Here is a 23,611-nt window from a genome sequence, read left to right on the forward strand (position 1 = left end):
TCCCCCTTCTAACTCGGCTCCTGGGCCACGTAGCGACACGCAGTAAGCGGCAATCGAAAGAACGTCCCAAATAAGGACGAAAACATTTCGGTCATTTTTTTGGGTCAGGTCAGAGGTCAGGTCACCAGAGGTCACCAAAGGTAAAATGCTGACTATTTCAACATTTTGGAAACTGCCAACGGCTACCTCGGGAACCGATAGAGCTACAGCGCCTCGGAAAAGTGCATTCGATAGCCCTTTTACAGGCCTTTCTGGGTAATGTTCTCAGATTTGACCTCAGGTCAACGGTTTAGTCTCCAGAGGGCAAAAACTCCAAAAATAGCCTTTTTTACGAAAAACGATTTTTTTTCGGCAATAGGTTTTGACTCAAAAGAGCCATGACATTACTTTTGCCTGCATCGTGTTCCTCTCGTCCAGACGCATCGAATGAACTATAATTTGACCTTGAAAGGTCAACTTGAAAATTTGTCCTCAGGTCAAGGTCATGACCTGACCGAAAAAGGTCATGCTGCATATCAGTCGATCCGCAACGTCGAGCTGAACACATCTAAGGCATTTTCAGCGCTCAAGCAAGCCTCTATCAGAAGTTATTAGCGAAAACTGTTAGATTCTGTTCGTGACCTGAGATGACCTCGGGGACATAACGAGGGGTCACAGTTGCCATTTCCCGGTTCAGTGTGTCAATTTTACCTACATCTCGACGTTTGAGAGTGTCTAGAATGGCGTTCGTGCAAAACAGACGCTTTTCAATTTTCTCCCATTGTCACCGATATCAAAATTCCGGGATATAAATTTTATAGATAATGTTGCTCTAATCAATCGCTGAAAGTTTCATGGCAATCGATCAATCGGTGTAGCTATGACAAGCATTCTTATTTTTTCTGAGGTGAGGTCACTTGGCGTAACCTGGTGACCTGACCTAAGGCGACCTGGGTCTGAAATTTTTACGACATGTGCGGAAAAGATGCACGAACAGGTGTACCAAAAACGGCGGCGCGGAGCGCCGCCGTTTTTGATATATCTGCGAAAAACCGCAGAGGGAGTGTTCACACACCCCCTCCGGCCCGGCGCGGGTTAAAAATACAGGTAAAAGAAAAAACGGAAAACATGTTATAGACATATTAGTCTGCTATCGATATGCCGAATTTCAGCTCGATATCTCTTTTTGCAAAGCTATGGTAGAAAAACTGATCAAACTTGATGACGTCAAATATTCAAACTCATATTTACCCCGCGTTCGATGTCTCCCGGACGGCGAAGATTCTATGCCGACCGGGCCCAAAATGCCGTTCGATGTCGCACGGACGGCAAAGATTCTACGTGACGTCACGTAGAATCTTTGCCGTCCGCGCAGAATCTTTTGAGCGTACTACGGTGGGCAGAGAGGCAATGATGGCGCGTATTTCAAAAGCGGCGCAGCAGCTGTTTACAGAAGTTGTTGACATTTGTGCGCGGTCTCTATGGAAACGTAAACTTGGGCCTTTTTCGAAACTGACGCACATTGTGTAAGTGGCGCACAAAATGGCCGGTCTCGTCGTCCGACTGTGTGCTTCTTCGAACGCAAAATAGAATATTCTGCGTAGAATGTTCTTCGTCCGAGGAGACATCGAACGCGGCCTTAGCCGTTAGAGACCACGTTGAATAAGCCCAGTGGCGCAGCCAGGATTTTGTTTCGGAGGGTCATCGCCACCAAAGCGGTGTGCGCGCCCCCACCCATTTTTCAGAATCTCTCCATATTTCATACGCATTCTGCTGAGCGGGCCCCCTTAACCCGCGCATGACTGGGGTGCTCTACAGAGCCCCCTCCTCCCGTTTTTCAGCAATATCTTCTAATACGTTTGACGGATCAAGACGAAACTTGCGGTACCCTCAGCAACATCAATTTGACACCTTGTGTTACAATTTCAACTTTTTAGTCACCATAGTTTGGCCGGAAATGACGTTAGAGTGACATCATGTCGTCCGATGTTGTTGCAAAATATTGATTTACGGCAAACGCTCTGAAGAGCTCAGTTTTAGCGCTATATTTATTTTCATTGCATTAGTGGACTACAAATATACGTAGCAATCAAACTGATATCTCGAATTTTCGAAATTTTGAAAATTAAAAAAAAAATATGTATTTACAATAACAAAAAATATATTTGTTGATTTTTTTCAATTCTTTGCAAAAACCGGAATAATATGTAATAGAGCACACACAGATTAACTACACTAGCAGGTTTTAGTCCAATATCCTCAAAAATAGCCAAGCTATTCGCATTATTGCCAAAATTTTACAATTATATATTTTTTAAATCCATTTTTTCAGTACGTTTTTGACGTCGATACAGCAACATAAATGGCACCATCATGTTTCTGAGCTCAAGTTGCATCTGATAGGCACCTTTTGTGTTGACAAATTTCATTTTTAAAATTTGACCTTTTCTGACCTGAAAGCACGGAATATATAGTCTACGACAGTCGTAGACTATATATTCCGTGCCTGAAAGTGACTGGACCTCCGGTAAATTCAGCTGACAATGACCTCCAAAGTCCAATGACACAGACGACACTATTTTCAAAATTTACTAGTAAAATGGACCATAAAACGTTCGTCACGTGACCGATATATGATGTACAATTTTCGTGACCTAGGATGACTTGGCTTTGACCTTAAAAATTCGAAGTAAAAGTTCGATTCCCTCAGGTATCTAAGGCATCTATCAAGGAGTGCGTAAACCACTCGAGTTATGGAAAATACCCCAGTCATGCGCGGGATAACTTTCATGCCAATTCATGAACTTTTTGAACGTGGGGATCAATTAACGTGAACGGGAAGATCAATGGCTGCTGGAAATCTATAGCTATCTATAGCTAAAAGAATAATTACGGAGCGAGCGAAGCGAGCGTAGTCTTTCCTTAGATTAACGGAAATTTCTGAGTATGAGCGGCCGGCCGGCCGGCCGGCCGGCCGTGGTCACGCTTTTGCGAAGCTTATATCTCAGCAACCACTTGACCGATTTACACGCGGTAATTTTTGTAGGGTAGCTTCATTCCTTCTACCAAGTATTGGACTATTCCCGATGCATGTAGGTGACCCCTTATGCACGTGCCACGTGCAAAACGAAGAGGTGTCAGTTTTGTAATTGTTGCAATATCTCGATAACTACTTGGCCGATTGCGCTGAAAGTTGGCATGTAGGTAGGCACCCACTAGGCACTGCATATCCATGTGCCAGAGTTGGGGTGCTGCTGCACGTGCGCACGTGCAGGGGTCGATTCCAGATCTCGAGAACGGCTGGACCGATGGCGCTCAAATTTGGCACATGGGTAGGGACCGGTTAGTAGGGTGCCGTGCAAAAGTCAGTTGGGACCCATTTTGCACGTGCGCACGTGCAGGGTGCCGCTTCCAGATCTCGAGAACGGCTGGGCCGATTGTGCTCAAATTTGGCACATCGCTAGAGACCGGTTAATAGGGTGCCGTGCATAAGTCAGCTGGAGGTACCCCCTCGAAATGTCGCACGTGCAAGGCTCACCCTCTCGCTCGCTCCGTTAGTCGCCCCAAAAGGCGTTATACTGGTTCTATAGCTACGTAGGAGGAGATCTAAGTCTTACGGCTGGACAAGGTCCGGTCGGTGTTTGTTCTATGAAGGGGCGGTTAGGCTTTGTAGAAGCTGATACCCTCAATAAGTGTGGACAGTGGACACCCCGCGGCGTCCCCACACCCCACCGAGCGGCGAGCGGAGCCGCGGTGGGCGCGTGCCGCGGCGCCCCTGCCCGTATCGCTGTGACGTCACCGACAGTTCGGCGGCTCGCTGGCGGCCCCTGGCCCCAGTTCCGCACCAGGAACTGAGGCGCAGGCGAGTCACTGGAGGTGCAAATGGCGTCACAAAGGTGCCCCAGAGTCCCCCGGACGCCGCCGGACATGGGATGGGACATGTGAGATAGCTTCTCCATCGCCATCTCGCGTCCCCTAACAGAAGCTGAGGAACAAACTGAAACTACCGTCCTTCCGATCCGCAGCGGGACTCCGCCCGACCTCTCCGTCGGCGCCACACTGACGGGCACCTCTACCGGGTGACGTGACGTCATCGCCGCGCCCGTGCCCGGCTTGCTGACGTCATTGCCGGGCGCGCCGCCAGCCAATGAGAGGCCGCCCCGATGACGAATCCGTCTATTTTCAGTCGGTTGCCACATCCTTTATAGCGGCACGGCGCAGACGCGGCGGTGAGTCACAGGCTGGAGCTCGGAGCGGCGGTACACAGCGACGGTGCGGCTGTAGAGCGGGGAGTGTGCGCGACAGCTGTGGACTTCGTGCGAGGCGCGTCTGTGCGGCTCAGTGGTCGAGGCAAGCCGCAGCTCGGTGACTGGCTGCCAGCGCCCGTCAGCCGGAGAGTCGGGGCGTGGCCGCGCGCCGCCCGCTCTGCGCCAGCCTGGCCGGCCGCCAGGCGATGGAAGTCTCGCTGTACGGCGACCAGGAGTACGCCGACTCGCCCCGCGCCTACATGGAGCACGTGCAGCAGCTGAAGCGGCGCATGACGCTCGACCTGGAGCCGGCCAAGCGGCCGCGCGCCAGCCAGCTGCTGACCTCGCCCGACCTGCGCATGCTGAAGCTGGGCTCGCCGGAGCTGGAGCGTCTGATCGCGCAGCAGGGCAGCCTGCAGACGCCGGGCGGCCCGCAGGCGGTCAGCGCCGTGTTCGGCCGGACGGCCACCGAGGAGCAGGAGGACTACGCCCGAGGTTTCGCCGACGCGCTCCAGAACCTGAAGCAGCAGGAGCGGGCGGCCGGCGGCGGCGCGCCCGTGTACACCACCCTCGAGTCGTCGGCGGCGCCCGGCCGGCCGGCCGACGTGCGGGTCAAGGAGGAGCCGCAGCGCGTGCCGTCGGCCGCCTCCGACAGCCCGCCGCCCTCCAGCCCCGTCGACATGGCGCACCAGGAGCAGATCAAACTCGAGCGCAAACGGCTCCGGAACCGGATCGCGGCCACCAAGTGTCGCCAGCGCAAACTGGAGCGGATCGCCCGGCTCGAGGAGCGCGTGCAGGCGATCCGCAACGACAACGCCGAGCTGGCCGAGGTGGTGAGTCGGCTGCGCGAGCAGGTGCACGCGCTGAAGCAGGAGGTGCACGAGCACTCCCAGCAGGGCTGTCAGATCCTGTACCCGGCGGCGCCGTGCTGACGAGGCGGCGCGGCCCGTCGCCGCCCCCGCCCCCGCCCGCGGCGGCGACCGTCGCTCCGCACATGTGATAGGCAACAAGTGTGCTGGCCGCGCTGTGATGGGTTTTTCTGTGTACCTGCTGTCGCGCGCGCGCCAACTGTGCCTACGGGAACAAAGAGAGCGGTGCTAGTCATCGGTGGACTCGGCGCGTGAGGGCGTGTTGTTGTTATCATTCCATTGTTGTGGGCCGGTGCTGAGGACTGCCGGTGTCGGTGTGTACTGACTGCTGAGGACTGCCGGTGCCGCCCGCTATGTAGGCCAGACTGACCACTGCCCAGCGTTCGCGGCGGCCCGGCCTTCTGCTGGCACTGCGCTGTGGAGGACACCGTGTCCGCATTGTCGCGAGGACGATACCTGTTCAGGACGGCCTGCCTCTGTGTGGAACTGAAGACGGTCGCCTGAGCCGCTGTCTCGGACTTTGACCGAGCTTGTGACAGACGCGTCGGATCAGCTGGAGTCTGATGACCGTTTGGCGGTCACCGAGGGTGCACTGTCGGGGACCACTGCTCCGCTTCCCTGCGCAATAACCCGGGGCCGCTGCGCCGTGCCGCCCGGCCTGCGATTCACGGCTGAGGCCGGCCACTGTCCCTGGGCCGGCCGCGTGGGCGCCGGCCGCAGCGCCTCATTGTACGGCTAACATTGTTTTTGTTGATCGTGTGTGCATTTATACATTGCTTTGAAATGTATTGCGACTTTACCGTATGGACGTGCCGGACCGTGGCGTGGGCAGAAAGGAGGAGGCAGAAATGAGCATCAGCCACACTCGAGCGACCTACACCTGACCACACGATTACTTCCAATCATACACTGGTCTAGTTTCCGTAAAAGATTACGGTTCCTTTCGCCTTCAAATCGCCACGAACCGGCGAAGGAAGTGTGAAGCCGATTTCCATGCCATAAATGACGCCCAAAGCCTCGTGACGAGCAGCCTCGCTCTCAAGTTACAATTAATTTCAGACCATTTAAATTAGTGGTAACGGAAGAACCTAACCAGCCATACACCCAACAAGCTTAATCTTCTAGTTGTGTTGGTAACCTAGTTGACCTGTAATTTAAATTATTTGTACTATAACGCTATTTGTCGAATTTATCAAAGGAGCAGGTAAAATGAATGAAAGACCTAGGCATACAGTACCTATGCAAGGCCATATAACTTGTACCTAGACCTACGTACGCACCAACATCTATAAATATATGAAATGGGCGCATTGAGTAATTAGTGAAGTTTCAATCACGAATGGTCTTGAAAGGTCAATACGAAACAGATGTAGGCTAGATTACGATAAACTTTTTATGTTCGTTGCAAGCTAACTTTAACCCTAGAACGCCCTGGGGGGGGGGGGGTTGTATCAACCCCCCCCCCCCAGGGGCGGATCCAGAAAATCTCCAAGGGAGGGGCCATTAGAAACCAGGAGGCCCCCCCCCATAATCCCACCTGTTGGAGGCCCCATCTTCCCACTTGTTGGCCCCCCCCCCAAAAAAAACTGCGTCTATTGAGCTTATCTAGCTGTTCAGGCAACAGCCAACACCTCAACATCTGTGCAGGCTTGGAGGCCCTCTGTGCAGGTTAGGAGGCCCTGTAAAAGTGGTCATCTCTGTGAGTATAAGAGACCTCCAAGTTATGAAAAGCTTTACCAATCTTCTAACAAAGAAGTCTTCTCAGCTAGTCTTCTAAGAAATAACTAAGTGGGTAGGTTAAAAAAAAACTCATCGGATTTCGGCCACTTTATTTTCAGGAGGCCCCCTTTTCAGCTTTTTAACTTTTTAACTTTTTATTTTATTTTTGTAAAAAATCGGCCAAGGGGGGGCCATGGCCCCCATGGCCCCCCCCTTGTATCCGCGCCTGACCCCCCCCCCCCTGAGGTTTTTTCGAAGTGCACGCTAAACGGCTTGTCGTAGCGGGCTGAAATTTTCAATACCCTCTGGGGCAACCTTTGCGCATCTTTTGCCGAAAAAAAAATGATCGGGTCATGTCAGGTCACGGAGTTATGGCGTCATAAGAGGTATGTACAGCCTCCGGCCGACAGTTACCAAACGTGTGCGCCGAATCCCTAGGTTTTCTGCCGGTGATACCCACATTGTTTGATGGATCATGATGAAACTTCCCATGCATGTTGGGGCAAGCATTGGCTATCGTGTGGTGCAAGAAAATTGACCGGGTCAGGTCAGGTCACGGAGCTATGACGTCACAAGAGGAACAGCGTCCGGTACTATTTTTGAAAAGCGCCCGAACCACTATTTTGCTAATTCTTGTCACCTCAATGGGAATATGCAGCAATATTAGCTTCTATAGGGAGCAAATGGACCTCCCAAATCCAAAAATACAATCAGATTTCAAAAATTTAAATTTTGATTTTTCGAATTTCTGCCGCCGACTGTGACCTTGCCGACTTCCGGCGCTCCCAACGCGCCATTTTTAGAGCTAGGGAAACGAAATACATACCAAACGATAGAGAATTGATCAAGGAACACGATAGTGAAGGTTTCAAGTCGATATCTTCCACCGTTTTGCCGCAATCGCCGCGGAAAGTTGAAAAAGTTTGATTTTTTCGGAAAATTTGACCTTTGACCGGTCATAAGTAGGTCAAATGTTGACCTAGGACCAAAAAATATACCACCAATCGCGAGATCTCGTTGAGAGCAATCCGTTGGTTTTCCGCTAAGCTCTACGACCTTCCGTTTCGAAACGCCAGGGGGGGGTCGTAACACCCCCCCCCCCCCCTGGTCGTTCGTGTTATGAGAAATGGCCTGGTCGTGCGAGGGTTAAGGTAATTGGTAAAATGCCTGCAAGTAATACTATTTCCTGGGAGGTGGTTTCCTCACTCCAATCTTTTCATGGAACTTATGGATCGTGAAACGATTGTATCACAAATTCTCTGCCATGAAAGAAAATTATAGGTATGGAAGGAGGCATGTCAAAATCGGTTTCCTTTTGAAAGAACCTAATAAACAAAGACTTTAATTTAATGTTCCCAATATCGTATGCACTAATGCATGCTTTTCACTACTCCGCTGGTAGTATACCTTTTTGCCGAGCTGCCCTTGTTAGAGGGAGGCACCCATAAGCTATTTTGAAAATATACTTAGGAACAGGCTAGGTTTGGATAAAGACAACTCAAGAAACTCGAGATTAATGATATTTAAAGAACGATGTTTATTACGGAGCGAGCGAAGCGAGCGGAGTCTTACGTAGAATAACGGAAATTTCTGAGTACCTACGAGCCAAGATTATGAGCGGCCGGCCGTGGTCACGCTTTTGCGACGTTTATATCTCAGCAACCACTTGACCGATTCACACGCGGTAATTTTTGTAGGGTAGCTTCATTCCTTCTACCAAGTATTACTATTCGACTATTCCCGATGCAGTTGGTTGACCCCTTATGAAAACGAAGAGGTGTCAGTTTTGTAAAAATTGCAATATCTTGGCAACCACTGGACCGATTACGCTGAAAGTTGGCATGTAGTTAAGAACTCACTAGTCAATGCATATCCATGTGCCACAGTTGGGATGCTGCTGCACGTGCGCACGTGCAGGGGTCGATTTTAAATCTCGAGAACGGCTGAACCGATTGGGCTGGTATTTGGTACAAGGTTAGGGACCGGTTAGTAGGGTGCCGTGCAAAAGTCAGTTGGGATCCATTTTGCACGGGCGCACGTGCAGGGTGCGGCTTCCATATCTCGAGAACGGCTAGGCCGATTGCGTTCAAATTTGGCACATCGCTAGAGACCGGTTGGTAGGGTGCAGTCCATAAGTTAGTTGGAAGTACCCCCGCAATTTCGCACATGCAAGGCTCACCCTCTCGCTCGCTCCGTTGGTCACCCCAAAAGGCGTTTTACTGGTTTTTAAACCGCGCCCCACTGGGGAGGGGGCTAGTATTCATAGCCCCCTCCCGTGAAAAATAAAAATATAAAAATATAAAAGTTATGTCTTTATATTTTTCAAAAACTTTGGCTTTTCGAAAAAAACGTAATTTATGTGATAGAACACATGCATATGACTTACTCTAGCAAGTTTTGGCTAAATATCTTCAAAAATGGCCAAGTTATAGGTACGCATTATTGCAAAAAATTCACAATTATAAATTTTCAAATATTTTTTCAGTACGTTTTTGACATTGTACACCAATAAAAATAGCACCATCGTGTTCCTGAGCTCAAACTGCATCCAATAGACACCTTTTTTGTTGAAACATTTCAACTTCAAAATTTGACCTTTTTTGACCTGAAAGTGACCTGACCTAAGCTAAATTCAGCTCAAAATGACCTCGAATGACACAAACGACACCAAATTCGAAATCTATGGCCTAAATGGACCATAAAACATGTGTCATGTGACTGACGTATGATATAATATTTCTGTGACCTAGGATGACCTGACCCTGACCTGAAAATCAAAGTACAAGTTTGGTACCCTCAGGGTATCTAAAGCATCTGTTCACGAGTGTGTAAACCATAAATAAGCATGATCTGACTTGTAAGACGGCGGCCAGAGCCCAAAAGGTAAACAAGGCAAAATGCTAATAATTTTTACTTTGACCTGACCTGTGACGTTATCGGTGACCGAGGTCAATTAAATTAGGTTTCGTTCGACAGTTTTTCCGGGGCTATCAGACACCGCTAAAATTTTGACGATCGGCCCAGTAGTTTTGGAGTTAGGAGGGGGGCTATGAGGAGCCCCCCCCCCCCCCAGTAGGGCATGTTATACGCACGTTATACGCAGACCCCAGTGGGGCGCGGGTTAAGGTTCGTATGTGTTACAGAAACGACTTTGACTGGGCGATTTACCAGGCAGCTTCCAAACCACTACCATTCGCTATACTCGGGTGGTGATGGTAGTGGCCTAACCAGCACGATCTGCGCAGACCGTTGGACCTCTGTCGCCGCCGTGCCGGCTCATGCATACAGACATACCGACAGGATGGGGGGGGGGGGCAGCGCTGGCCGACCGGTCCGACCGCCGACCACTGACCAACCGACCGGACGGCGGGGGGGGGGGGGGGGAGGGGGGGGGGGGGGACAGCAGCGCCTGGCATGGCTCCGATCTGGCGGCGATGGCTCACTGTGGCGCGTGGCACGCGGTACGGCTCGACCGGACGGCCTCGTGTGTGAGGTGACAAGTGTCTACTCCGGCGGCCTCCTTAGGTCACCGGCCACCAGAGTCGGCGCCCCCGAAGAGCGGCTTGCTATGCGGCTTTTCGTCTGCTCGAACGGCTGCGCACTTCGCGTGCTGTTATAGCGATTCGTCTTGAGCATGTGAGTTGTGACGATGAAGCGACAACTGTCTGGGAAACATGGCCTCTCAGGGCATTCCGGGAGAACAGTGATGTCATCCGACGTAGGCGCTGCTGACGAAATAGCGATAACACACACAGGTTGGTAGAATCTGTACAGGCCAACTTACAGGGTACAGTGCGAATGGATTGCGGGCGATTATTTCAATTTTAATCGGAAAGTTATAACGTAATGGAGAGAGCGAAGTGAGGTTGAACAGCAGATCCTCAGACTAGAACAGCTGCACTATACTGGGCACGAAGTCATTCATCCTGTGCTAAGCCGGTGTCGGAGCTTTCGGCGTGTTGTGACTTGTGATGCTCACATTTGCCCATTTCCTGTTTAACACGTCGCTCTGCGTATAGGCGTCGGTTCAGTGCCCCTCGGAGCCGGCTGCGAGATGAGCCTGTCTTCAGTGGCGGCGGATTCGATTTTGGCGTGGGGGGCAAGATCCCAGTCGAGATGATGTCATATGCGGATCCAGAAAGGCGTTTTCGACGCTGTAGGGGACATACCCCCCAAAAAAAGTGTCCAAAATCCAAAAACTCATCGGATTTCGATTCCTTACTGATCTTCTGCTGAACAGTATTAAGCAAAAAAAAAATCCTGATAAAAAAGTGTTTTATTAGGAAACATAAGGTACGTTTTGTCTATTTCGGGCGATGCAGGGGCCAGGGGAGGGAGAATAAATGTTTGCTTTAAATGCCCGCTCCCTGGATCCGCCAGTGGACGATGTAACGCTTTTCGTATTGCTGTGTTAGAAAAAAATCAAAAGATAAGCAAGTAATAGCCTTTGGCTCATTGTATAATAGACACAATAAATGGAAAAGAATATATGTGCGATATTTCGTGTTCGACACTTTTTCATGCACTGATGTTTAAAAAATATTTTTGTTGACAAGCAAACACACAAAACGAGCACAGTTGAATATCCCTCCTCTGATAACGAAACATTGGATTACATAATAATTTCAGAAATGTCGACAAAATCATTCAAAGTCCAACAAGTACAGAGTTATACGGGCATAAATGATACCTCATGCCCAGCATGCCCACCACAAAACACACATATCCCCTAAAACATTCCCTAAATACATTGCATGAGTGAGGCAGGCCAAAATATTTTCTACACACATTGCGCGAGTGAGAGAGGCAGAAAGAAAAGTAAGGCAGGCAGGAAGGAGGCGGCGTTGGAGAACGGCGGGCACCAGACCGGTCTGCATCAGCTTCAAGTGTAAAAAACAACGTTGGACAGGACTGCAAGAAGGTGAATAAAATGACACACAAAAAGGGTAGACAGGGTAGGCAAGACTTTTACTGGTGGGTCTGTCCTGGATGAGACGTGCTCTATCTTGTCATTGAGTTATACTGTATTTGCATGGGAGCAATCAGTTTCCAGGATGTGGCATTTTTATTTATTGATGGTTTACGGTTTCTGATCTCTAAAGACTCTGTGATTTTCATCTGTGCTGCATCCTTTAAGTTTGTGTGCAGTAGTTTGAGTTTGAGCATGTCGTTTGTTATCTCAGTGTCTGGGTGAGCATCTCTCATGTGTTCCCCGAAATGTGTGCCAGGTCGTTTGTGTCTAGCGTCCCCTAAATGTTCCATAAATCTGGTTCTGATACGTCTTCGTGTTTCTCCAATGTAGATGGCTGAACATAATGTGCATGTGATGTGGTATACTACGTTTTTAAGGTGACATTTCCCAACTGCACCTGCTTGACAAGCGTGACAGGTTGTACGATTTCCCCTTGGGCATGGTGGTTGATCCAATCCATGATAATAGATGATATATTAGGCATATGGACTCACGGACCAAAGGCTCTTGACGATTATTTTGAATTCATCAACGATTTTCACCCCTCCCTGAAATTCAGCATTGAAAGATCTGATCAATCACCAGAGCAACACATTCCTTTTCTGGATACGCTACTTACCTTAGACGGAGCTGGGAACTTCACAACAGAGCTTTATGTCAAGCCCATGGCCGCTCCTATTATCGTTCACTTCAAGTCAGCACATCCCATGCAAACTAAACGCGCAGTTATCCACTCACAAACCATTCGAGCCCTACGTTTGGGTTCAAACACGTCAGCAAAGAACAGAGGCATCAAGAAAATAAAAGATATTTTCCTCTCGAATGGATATCCAGAGAAAATGATCACTAACATCCAAAGGAAAACTCGAAACCAAACACAGCACCCACGGACCAAACCGAAAGTAAATTACATATCCCTTCCATACATTGACGAAGACCTATCGAGAAAAATCAACAACATAACAAAGAAATCTGAACTAAATGTCAAAATAGCATGGAAGGGGGGCAAAACACTAGCCAACACGCTCATTAGATCAGGATTGGATCAACCACCATGCCCAAGGGGAAATCGTACAACCTGTCACGCTTGTCAAGCAGGTGCAGTTGGGAAATGTCACCTTAAAAACGTAGTATACCACATCACATGCACATTATGTTCAGCCATCTACATTGGAGAAACACGAAGACGTATCAGAACCAGATTTATGGAACATTTAGGGGACGCTAGACACAAACGACCTGGCACACATTTCGGGGAACACATGAGAGATGCTCACCCAGACACTGAGATAACAAACGACATGCTCAAACTCAAACTACTGCACACAAACTTAAAGGATGCAGCACAGATGAAAATCACAGAGTCTTTAGAGATCAGAAACCGTAAACCATCAATAAATAAAAATGCCACATCCTGGAAACTGATTGCTCCCATGCAAATACAGTATAACTCAATGACAAGATAGAGCACGTCTCATCCAGGACAGACCCACCAGTAAAAGTCTTGCCTACCCTGTCTACCCTTTTTGTGTGTCATTTTATTCACCTTCTTGCAGTCCTGTCCAACGTTGTTTTTTTACACTTGAAGCTGATGCAGACCGGTCTGGTGCCCGCCGTTCTCCAACGCCGCCTCCTTCCTGCCTGCCTTACTTTTCTTTCTGCCTCTCTCACTCGCGCAATGTGTGTAGAAAATATTTTGGCCTGCCTCACTCATGCAATGTATTTAGGGAATGTTTTAGGGGATATGTGTGTTTTGTGGTGGGCATGCTGGGCATGAGGTATCATTTATGCCCGTATAACTCTGTACTTGTTGGACTTTGAATGATTTTGTCGACATTTCTGAAATTATTATGTAATCCAATGTTTCGTTATCAGAGGAGGGATATTCAACTGTGCTCGTTTTGTGTGTTTGCTTGTCAACAAAAATATTTTTTAAACATCAGTGTTGCATCAGTGCATGAAAAAGTGTCGAACACGAAATATCGCACATATATTCTTTTCCATTTATTGTGTCTATTATACAATGAGCCAAAGGCTATTACTTGCTTATCTTTTAACCCGCGCCCTGCTGGGGGTGGGTGTTTGAACACCCCCCCTTGTGGTTTTTCGCGAATATCTCAAAAACGGCGGCGCGAAGCGCCGCCGTTTTTGGTACACCTTATCATACATCAATTCTACACATGTTGTGAAAATTTCAGACCAAGGTCATTCAAGGTCAGGTCACCAGGTCACTTGAAGTGACCTCACCTCATAAAAAGTTTCAATGTCTGTCATAGCTACACCGAGTGACCGATCGCTTTGAAACTTTCAGCGATTGCTAAAAGCAATAGCATGTACAAAATGTATATCTCAGAATTTTGATATCGATGACCTAAGGTCAGGTCAATTTTGCGACCTCCCCATTATAAGTCAATGGGAGAAAATTGAAATGCGCCTCTTTTGGACGAAAGACATTATAAACACTCCCAAACACCGAAGTACAAGTGGTTTAGACACACTGAACATGAAAATGGTGTCCGTGACCCTTGTTTATGCCCTGAGGTCATCTTAGGTCACGAATGGTATCTAACAGTTTTTCGCAAATAACTTTTGATAGAGGCATGCTAGAGCGATGAAAACGCCTTAGATGTGTTCAGCTCGACGATACGGATCGACTGATATGCAACATGACCCTTTCCGGTCAGGTCATGACCTTGACCTGAGGTCAAATTTTCAAGTTGACCTTTCAAGGTCAAGTTATAGTTCATTCGATGCGTCTTCACGAGAGGAACACGATGCCGGTAAAAGTAAGCTCGTACAAGGCTTGGGTCAAAAGTTATTGCAGAAAAACTGTTTCCGAAAAAATCGGCTATTTTTGCAGTTTTTGCCCCCTGCAGGCAAAACCGTTGACGTTAGGTCAAATCTGAGAGAATTACTCAGAAAGGGCGTTAATAGGGCTACCGAATGCACTTTTCCGCGGCGCTGTAGCTCTATTGGTTCCCGAGTTATGCGTTGGCTTCTTGGAAATTTTCGACATTCGACCTGGAAATCGGCGAAATTTTGCCTTCAATGACCTCTGGTGACCTGACCTTTGACCTGACCAAAAAATTGACTGAAGTGATTTCGTCATTATTTTTTACGCTCTTTCGAACGCCGCCTTCCGCGTATCGCTACGTGGCCCAGGAGCCGAGTTACAAGGGGGGGTGTTCAAACACCCCCCCCCCCCAGCAGGGCGTGGAAATCCAGGACCCCCAGCCGGGCGCGGGTTAATAATAATGGGGCTCATTTTCAAAGAAACCCTCAACATCATTCAATTAGAAAAAAATCGCTAATGGGAAAAGTTGTGCCATAACCCGATCGCATATTAGATGTTGAAGAACGATTCCAAACCTTTTGAAGTAGGCGAGCGCTATTCTTCAATGAGGTAACTCGTTACCATTTCCTCTGTTCATTTTACGTTCGATTTCCGTTTAACCTTCCTTTAAAAAGTATTTCTGAGACAGATATCAAATGAAACTAGCTCACAGCGGGAGGAGACCGCTCAAACATTCAGAGATAGTCGGTCGCATCCTATTGGGACAGCGATCCGCCAGAAACACTCCCCAAGGCAGTTGATCCGGCCAACAGGAAAAAACTACCAGGGCAGAGTTCTACAAGATTTATTGTGATCAGGGCTTGTAGTCGGTGGGCCCACAGTAGTCGCAGACCGTGATGACCGTTATAACTGTGGGGACAACGGACGAAAGGTGTAATACATCCGGCACATAACCAATCGCCGCAGTAGGGGGTAGCACATGAACGAGCGAACAGATCATGTTGGTTACTAAGAAACTGAACTCAAACTCTAAGCACCGCTCGTTTAAATATACCAGACTGGCTGATTAAATAATCCAATCACACAGTATCGCGCTGTCTAGCCAGTGCCAGTAGTGCCTATCGAAGAGATATAAGTGAGACTCACTTCGTCCGGGATTGTGAGTGGTCGTGCGTGCAGTCAATGTGGCTACCAAGCACAGTAGTCAGCTATCAGAGGCAAGGCACACATATGCGACACCTGAAAGACAAATGCCAGTCAAAAACAAATCCGTATATCTTGATGCGGTTAGCCGCTGGGGCGGGAACATGGCTCCCCAAAATTACGGTACTTATACCTAATTTTCCATCACTTTTCCACACAGAACGTGAATAGCAGAGACGTTGTCTGCTATATACAAAACGCAGTCTGTTATACAATGGCACGCGTGATTCACATTTCGCAGCAACAACACGCTGTCACAAATCGATCACGGCGTCACTGTGACACATTATCACAATAGTGTCGATGACACTTTGTCACCGGAACTTGCGCAGCGCACACGAACGCAAGGAAAATAAACAAGGCTCCTCGACTGGGAATCACCCTACGACTTCAGCATGCGGATGACTTTGTGTATCGGTCTGTCATATTCAGCACGGCCGATACGCACTCGGACACTTCGTACCAGTCCATCACTGCTCGGGTACGTGGAAACCACGCGGCCCAGAGGCCAGCTGCATCGCGGGGCGTCAGCGTCGACGATGATCACGACGTCGCCTGGCTCGAGATTCAGCTCCGTCCGGTTCCACTTGCGACGCTCTTGGAGAGTTGGCAGAAACTCCCGCCTCCAGCGGAGCCAGAACTGGTTGGAGAGATACTGGACCCTCCTCCAGCGTTGTCTGACGTACAGGTCCGGGCGGTCGAAGTTCCCCGGCAGAGGGAGAACTACCTTCTGTTTCAAGGTGAGTAGTTGACTAGGGGTGATAGGCTCTACTACATCTGAGTCAGTCATGCATGCATAGGACAGGGGGCGGCTGTTAACTACGGCTTCGGCTTCTGTCATGACCGTTCGAAGAAGTTCGTCGTCGATCTGGAGTCCCACATCTTGGAACAGGCTGTTGAGAGCGGCGCGAACAGACCGTATCTGGCGCTCCCAGGCGCCGCCCATGTGACTAGCCCGTGGGGTGATGTGGTCGAATTCCACGAGGTCGCAGTTGTCCTTCAGGATGGTCCTCCTGACCTGATCTCGGTCCATCTCGTTGAGTGCTGCCATGAGATATCCCTCGCCACCGATGAAATTCGTGGCGTTGTCGCAGAAGAGCTTTCTGACTGGTCCCCTCCGACTAACAAAACGTCGGTAGGCGTTGATGAAAGCGTCTGCAGTCAGCGAGTTCAGAGTCTCGAGGTGAACGGCTCTCGAGCTCATGCACGTAAACACGATGCCCCATCTCTTCAGCTCGCTGCGACGCTCTTTGATGATGAAGGGTCCGAAACAGTCACATCCGGAATAGGTGAACGGTTCCATCTGTCCCACTCTCTCCTCCGGCAGGTCTGCCATCTTCTGGCCGCACGGTGTTCCTCTGAGCTTGATGCATTTGACGCACTTCTGTATGTACCGAGATACCGCCGTTCTTCCGTGAAGAATCCAAAATCCGGACAGCCGAATCTCGCTCAGCGTCATCGTTCGGCCTGAGTGCTTGGTCTTTTCATGGAAGTGCGCGATGATGAGGCGGCTGACGTGGTGATCCTTTGGCAGTATCACAGGGTGTGCCGTCTCCAGGGGCAGATCGCTTCTCCTCAGCCGTCCGCCTACTCGCAAGAGTCCATCTCTGGCAAGAAACGGGTCCAGACGGCGCACGCTGCTCCGCTTCTTGACTTGTTTCCGATCTGTCGTCGGATCCTCTTGAGTTGCCAGGTTCACCAACTCCTCTTCGAATTCATCTTCCTGAACGTTCTTCAGAATGGTCACTTCTGCGTCGTTCAGCTCATCTGTGTCAATGGGCATGTCTGTCAGCGATTTGCTCTCCTCCATACCTTCAGTGGTTGTGCTGCAGGTCCGCTTTTGCCTGATTCGGTTCAGGAGTCGTCGTCTGTATCGTAGGCAGATCGCTACTGCCTTCTTGGCGCGGAACCAGCTTGAAAAGGGAACAAGTCGGCTTGACAGATCAAACTTGGCGTCGTCTTGTCGGCTGCTGGTGACCAACACTCTTGTTTTCTTCACCTCTGGATCGTCTTCTTGTACCTCGACGAACCGTGGTTCTGCTGAGAGCTCTGCCGAATCCATCAAGAACTTGGGTCCGTGCCACCAGAGGTCACAGTTCTTGAGCTCACTTGCATCGAGGCCACGGGAGGCCAGATCTGCTGGATTGTCCTCAGATTTCACGAATCTCCATTGGTCCGGGACAGTGTGTTCCCGTATCTGTTGAACTCGGTTAGCAACGAAAACTTGAAACCTTCTGCTTTCATTGCCGATATAACCGAGCACGACCATGCTGTCGGTCCAGAAGAAGTGGCGCAGGTTCCGGATGTTGAGCTTCTTGTCCAAGAAGCTCGCGACCTTCACGGAGAGGACCGCCGCGGTCAGCTCGAGCCGCGGGATCGTGACTGCCCGCTTGGGCGTCACCTTCGCCTTGCTGATCACGAGACCCGAACAGATGTGTCCAAGCTCATCGATGGTTCGCAGGTAGGTAACCTGACCGTAGCCAGATGTACTTGCATCGGAGAAGTGATGCAACTCGTAAATCTTGATCTTGCCCTTGTTGGAGACGTAGCGTCTGGGGACAGAGATGTCGGAAAGCAAGCATATACTTTCCCTCCACTGCAGCCAGCGCACGGCGACGTCTTCTGCCACAGGTTCGTCCCAGTCATAGCCGTCACAGCAGAGGAGCTTCACGAACTGCTTGCCTTTCAGGATTACCGGAGATATCAGACCGACTGGATCGTACAGTGAACTCACCGTCGACAGAATGCCCCGTCTTGTAATGGGCTTGTCTGCAAGGTCCACGTTGATGTGCAGTGTGTCTGTTTCGGTGTTCCACTTCAGTCCGAGTGCTTGCTCGTAAGTAGGGTGGTGCAGACTGACGTCTACTGATGTCATTCCCTTAGAGACACTGTCAGGGGGAAGGCTAGCGACGACAGAGGGGTCGTTGGAAACAAACTTGTTGAGTTTGAATCCTCCATCTGCGCACAGGTGGATCGTGTCCATGGCTAGACGCGCAGCAGTGTCGGCATCCGGAACGCTGATGAGCCCATCGTCCACGTAGAAGTTGTGTCTGACAAAATCTGCCGCTTCTTTCCCGTACTTCTGCTCGTACGTGTCTGCCGTAGCGTTCAGGGCGTACATCGCGCATGCGGGGGAGGAGACCGCGCCGAAGAGATGAGTCTTCATCCGATACTGGACGGGCTCTCCGGATAAGTCGCCGTTTTCCCACCACAGGAATCTGAGCAGATCCCTGTGCTGCTCAGTCACGAGCACCTGATTAAACATCTCCTGGATGTCGCAGCTGATCGCCACTTCATCTTTTCTGAAGCGGATGATTACGCCCAGCAGATTGTTGATGAAGTCTGGTCCTTGGAGAAGGCTGTTATTCAGCGAGAATCCTTGGTATTCAGCGCTGCAGTCGTAGACGACTCTGATTTTCCCTTTCTTTGCGTGGTAGACACCGTGGTGAGGGACGAACCAGACCCTTCCATCGTCGTTTCCCAGTTCGTCTTCTGGCACCCGCTCCGCATATCCCTTGTTGAACGAGTCGGCCATGAACTTGTTGTAGTCATCGCTGAACTTCTTGTCGTTAGCGAGTCTTCTTTTCAGGCAGAAAAGCCGCTTCAATGCCAGCTTCTTGTTGTCTGGGAACTTCACATTCTGGTCCTTCAGAGGAAGTGGTCCTTCGAAGTGTTTGTCGGCTCTCTGATGGAAGTTCTCCTCCATTATCCTCAAGAATCGTCGGTCTTCTTGTGATACCTTCTTCTCCGTGTGTTCGTCACGAAAGTCGGCCTCGAACATGCGTGCGACTTCCAGTGGACTTACTTCTCGTGCCTGAGTTTTGAGTACGAAGTGACACGTCTTCGACTCTGCCGCCTGTACGCAGTGGCATGTTGGAGCAGATGTGGATCCCTCAACGAATCCCACAACGCTCCATCCCAGTTCTGTTCTGATTGCCCATGGGTCTTCGCCGCTTCCTGGAACAATCTCTCTCGGCTTCACTGCGCGGGGGCAGTTCATACCGATAAGTAGTCCGATGTCTGCGTCCGGTAGGTGAGGAGGAAGATCTTCCATCAGATGCTCGAGATGCTTCCACTTTTGCAGCGTGGTTGTTCGAGGGATGAGGTGTCTCTCCGCTGGTATCTCGACCCGTGTGTAGGTGGCTGGAAGGTTGATGCGGTCGGTGGTCGTGAGCCCTTGGACCGAAAGTCCCGTCACTCTGAGGCTGTCCACCGTTGCCTTTCCAGCCATGGTGCTGAGTTGAAGCGCAATCTTCTCTCCTCTGCCTCCAACTTTCTGCAGCGTTGTTTCGGTCATGAAACACGCATCTGACTGCGGGTCAAGAACTGCGTAGACGATTGCCTGTCGATTAGGGTCGTCCTCGCTTCGAAGAATGACGGGAACAATCATGGTGTGAAGACAGGCTGATTTCTGACAATCGCCCTCAACCGCCACCTTGAATGTGGTTGCACGAGTTTCCGGAGTGCCGTCGCTTGAGCCTGCTGGCCTCTTCACCGGAGTCGACGCCGTGTTCTTCTCTCTTGAGTCGCTGTGCAACAGCGTTGGGTGAGAGTAACCACACTTCTCACATCTTCTCCTGCTTCGGCATTCCTTCCAAATGTGACCGTGGCGGAGACAGCCTCTACAGAGTCCATGTCGCTTGACCGCCTCGTGCCTCTCTTCTGATGTCATGGCCTTGAAGTCCTTGCATGTCTCGATAGAGTGCTGCTGTCCACAGATCTTGCATGGCCAAGGAGGCCGTGGCTTCGCTGACGGTGGAGTTCGGTGCTTCGGGGCGTCAGCCGGTTCATCTGATGCTGCCAAAGAAATGAAGGTGTGAGCGCTTTCCTTGCGGCTGACACGACCTCTGGCTGGTGTGTCTCGACCCGAAGTCGAAAATACATCTGGTGTGCCGTCGACCGGTCCACAGGCGATCCTAGCCTCCCTGTTCAGGAAACTCACAAACTCTTCGAACGGCGGGTAGCCCGGTTGAGTCCCCGCGTCAGGCTCGAACAGTCTCTTGTCGACGACACGCCTCCACTTGTCCACGATGTGTTTAGGCAGTTTCCGCAGGATCTCGTTGTTCTGGTTGCAGTCGTTAAGAGATTCGAGACCCGATACGTGATGTGAGACCGCGAGGCAGCTATCCAGGTAGTCCGCCAATCGTCTTAGACCGCTCCCATCACCAGCGCGCACCGGTGGCCACTCCTTCAGCTTCTTGCGGTACGTGCGTGAGACGATGAAGTCATTTCCGTAGCGGTCGTACAGCTTCTTCTTCGCTTGATTGTACGCGTCTGCTGACCTAAGGAGAAGAAATCCTTCAATCACTGTTCTCGCTTCTCCTCCGGTGTACCTGGAGAGGTAGTGCAGTCGTTCTGTCGCCGATGACGTTCTGCTCTCGATGAAGCTCTCGAAGGCCTTCACCCAGGGATGAAACCTCTCGACGCTTCCCTGGAAGACCTCTGGTTCCAGCGCTGGAAGCTGGCCTCTTCGCTGCTCTGCGAACAGATCTGATAAGTTAGTGGGTCCCGCAGCTAGCGTCCCGGAGCTACGTTCTACATTTAGCTGCTCCTCTGGCTCTATCATCGCGCTGGGCCTGAAGATACGTGCGCCAGGGTTCAGCCCATGATGAAGTGTAGTCGATTCAGGCCCGTCAGCTACGCTAATGTGAGCGCTGCCGCCCTGCGCAGATGACAGAGGCGCTGCTCCGGCATCTGCCACGCTGAGCGAAACGCTGGCGCGCTGAGAGGAAGATATATCGCCGCGAACTTCGCTGGTTGTCACGGGAGCACCTGCACTTCGAACAGGTCCTACTTGGATTGACTCCGCTGGAGCTGTCACGTCATTCTCCGCAGGTAGTCTGTAGGTCTTTCCGTCTTCCAACTCCATCTCAAATTTGTGCAGTGCCTTACTCTGCTCTTCCACAGTGCTGAGCTCCACTTCCAGTTCAAGATCCTCCTCTTTCCACTTGATGGCCTGTTTCTCTTGTTCGATTTCTCGTCTTCTCAGCACAGCCGCTTGTCTCGCTCGCAGGGCTGCTTTCTGATGTTCGTCTTGCATTTGCAGGATCTTCAAGGAGGCTCGAACAGAAGCAACCGATGTCGATGTCCGAGAGTTCCCACTGCGACCGGTCACCGACGGAGCTCGGGCTTCTGTGCTCCTCAGTTTCTCCAGGGCTTCTTGCATCTGCAAGTTGAGTGCTTGAAACTGTTCAATGTCTCTCTGAAGGAGGGCGACCTCGTCTGATGGCAGCAGGATTCTCAGGTCTGACAGAGTCTGAAGAAGATTCACATAGCAATGGGTCCACTCCTTCAGTTCTGGTTTTCCCAAGTCTGGGGCGATAGTGCCATCGTCCTCCACCATCTTCTCAGTGTGCCTTTTCAGCTCCTTGAGCTGCCTCTTGAACACCTTCGTCTTCATCTCCTTCTGGTGTTCTCTTCCTGCCTCAGTTAGGCGCACCTGTCGTCTACTTGCAGATGTCTGTTCCTGGTTCTCTTCCCCGTCCATAATCGTATAGTTCAGGGGGACTGGGAGTTAGCTGAGGTCTACACTCCACTGCACCTGAATCGTTAGTAGACAACTGCCTTTCCAACTACAAATAGGTCTCCAGATAATGAAGAATGAGTGACACGATGTCAGGCTAGACAGCCCTCAGGTTAGGATCAAATGTGAGGATCATCTCTACTGGCCGTGAACATCAATCTACTGTGTCACCACTCTACTGATGGGCAACACCACCACCTCACAACAGGTGGAAGAATTATAACTGATCCGGCCAACAGGAAAAAACTACCAGGGCAGAGTTCTACAAGATTTATTGTGATCAGGGCTTGTAGTCGGTGGGCCCACAGTAGTCGCAGACCGTGATGACCGTTATAACTGTGGGGACAACGGACGAAAGGTGTAATACATCCGGCACATAACCAATCGCCGCAGTAGGGGGTAGCACATGAACGAGCGAACAGATCATGTTGGTTACTAAGAAACTGAACTCAAACTCTAAGCACCGCTCGTTTAAATATACCAGACTGGCTGATTAAATAATCCAATCACACAGTATCGCGCTGTCTAGCCAGTGCCAGTAGTGCCTATCGAAGAGATATAAGTGAGACTCACTTCGTCCGGGATTGTGAGTGGTCGTGCGTGCAGTCAATGTGGCTACCAAGCACAGTAGTCAGCTATCAGAGGCAAGGCACACATATGCGACACCTGAAAGACAAATGCCAGTCAAAAACAAATCCGTATATCTTGATGCGGTTAGCCGCTGGGGCGGGAACAGCAGTGGTTCGCCAACTAAGCTCACCGAGACGGGCTGTCTCGATGGGTTTATACAGTTAGCCTACAGCAAGGCTTAACTAAGGCCCAAACGCTCGTCAAGCTGGGAACGAAGGGCTGAGGTGAGGGAGCGCGGCGGTGGGCTGGGGTGAAGGAACGGTGGACTGGAACGAGAATCCAGAAGCTCTTTTTGTTCTTGTTTTGTTTTGTTTTGTTTTGTTTTGTTTTGTTTTGTTTTGTTTTGTTTTGTTTTGTTTTGTTTTGTTTTGTTTTGTTTTGTTTTATGTTGTTTTGTTGGGTTAGGACCTTTCGGTCTGACGAGACCATTTCAGGGCCGGAAGGATGATAGGAATTAGGGGGAGACATTGGTCTGGGTTGACACCCTGGAGAGTCGCCGGGGCTGAGCCCGCCCGAAAGGACAGGCCGATCAGCCCCCCAAGCACTCTCTGCACCCGGCTACGGGGTGCGCTCCGTCGAGAGCAGTGGTGCCGCTCCAAGGGAGCAGCCCGCATGAGGTAAAGGTGCCTGTCCAGCCCGGAGTAGGGGTTGCGGCGTGGAGGAGAAGGATTTATG

At 50.4% G+C, this 23,611-nt stretch overlaps 2 protein-coding genes across 3 annotated transcripts; one reads left to right on the plus strand and one right to left on the minus strand.

Annotated features, from left to right (window-relative positions):
- Positions 1 to 4,084: 4,084 nt before the first annotated feature.
- Positions 4,085 to 5,883, plus strand: LOC122369191 (transcription factor AP-1-like). Its single transcript, XM_043343728.1, has one exon. It carries the CDS (start codon positions 4,433 to 4,435, stop codon positions 5,156 to 5,158), a length of 726 nt encoding a protein of 241 aa, XP_043199663.1. The 5' UTR covers positions 4,085 to 4,432; the 3' UTR covers positions 5,159 to 5,883.
- Positions 5,884 to 15,408: 9,525 nt separating this feature from the next.
- On the minus strand, positions 15,409 to 23,034 carry LOC122369195. Of its 2 annotated transcripts, XR_006254368.1 has the most exons (3): positions 22,880 to 23,034; positions 15,727 to 22,642; positions 15,409 to 15,489 (listed from the first exon to the last, which is right to left on the minus strand). XR_006254368.1 is itself a non-coding variant. In XM_043343731.1 (2 exons), exon 2 carries the CDS (start codon positions 22,268 to 22,270, stop codon positions 16,166 to 16,168), a length of 6,105 nt encoding a protein of 2,034 aa, XP_043199666.1. In that variant the 5' UTR covers positions 22,271 to 22,642; positions 22,880 to 23,034; the 3' UTR covers positions 15,409 to 16,165. The 2 variants fall into 2 exon arrangements, 1 of the variants encoding a protein (XP_043199666.1); XM_043343731.1 differs by having other exon boundaries at positions 15,409 to 22,642.
- Between the last annotated feature and the right edge of the window lie 577 nt (positions 23,035 to 23,611).

The sequence above is a fragment of the Amphibalanus amphitrite genome, unplaced genomic scaffold, assembly GCF_019059575.1.
Source record: "Amphibalanus amphitrite isolate SeventyFive unplaced genomic scaffold, NRLGWU_Aamphi_draft 001014F_arrow, whole genome shotgun sequence".
NCBI lineage: Eukaryota > Metazoa > Arthropoda > Thecostraca > Balanomorpha > Balanidae > Amphibalanus > Amphibalanus amphitrite.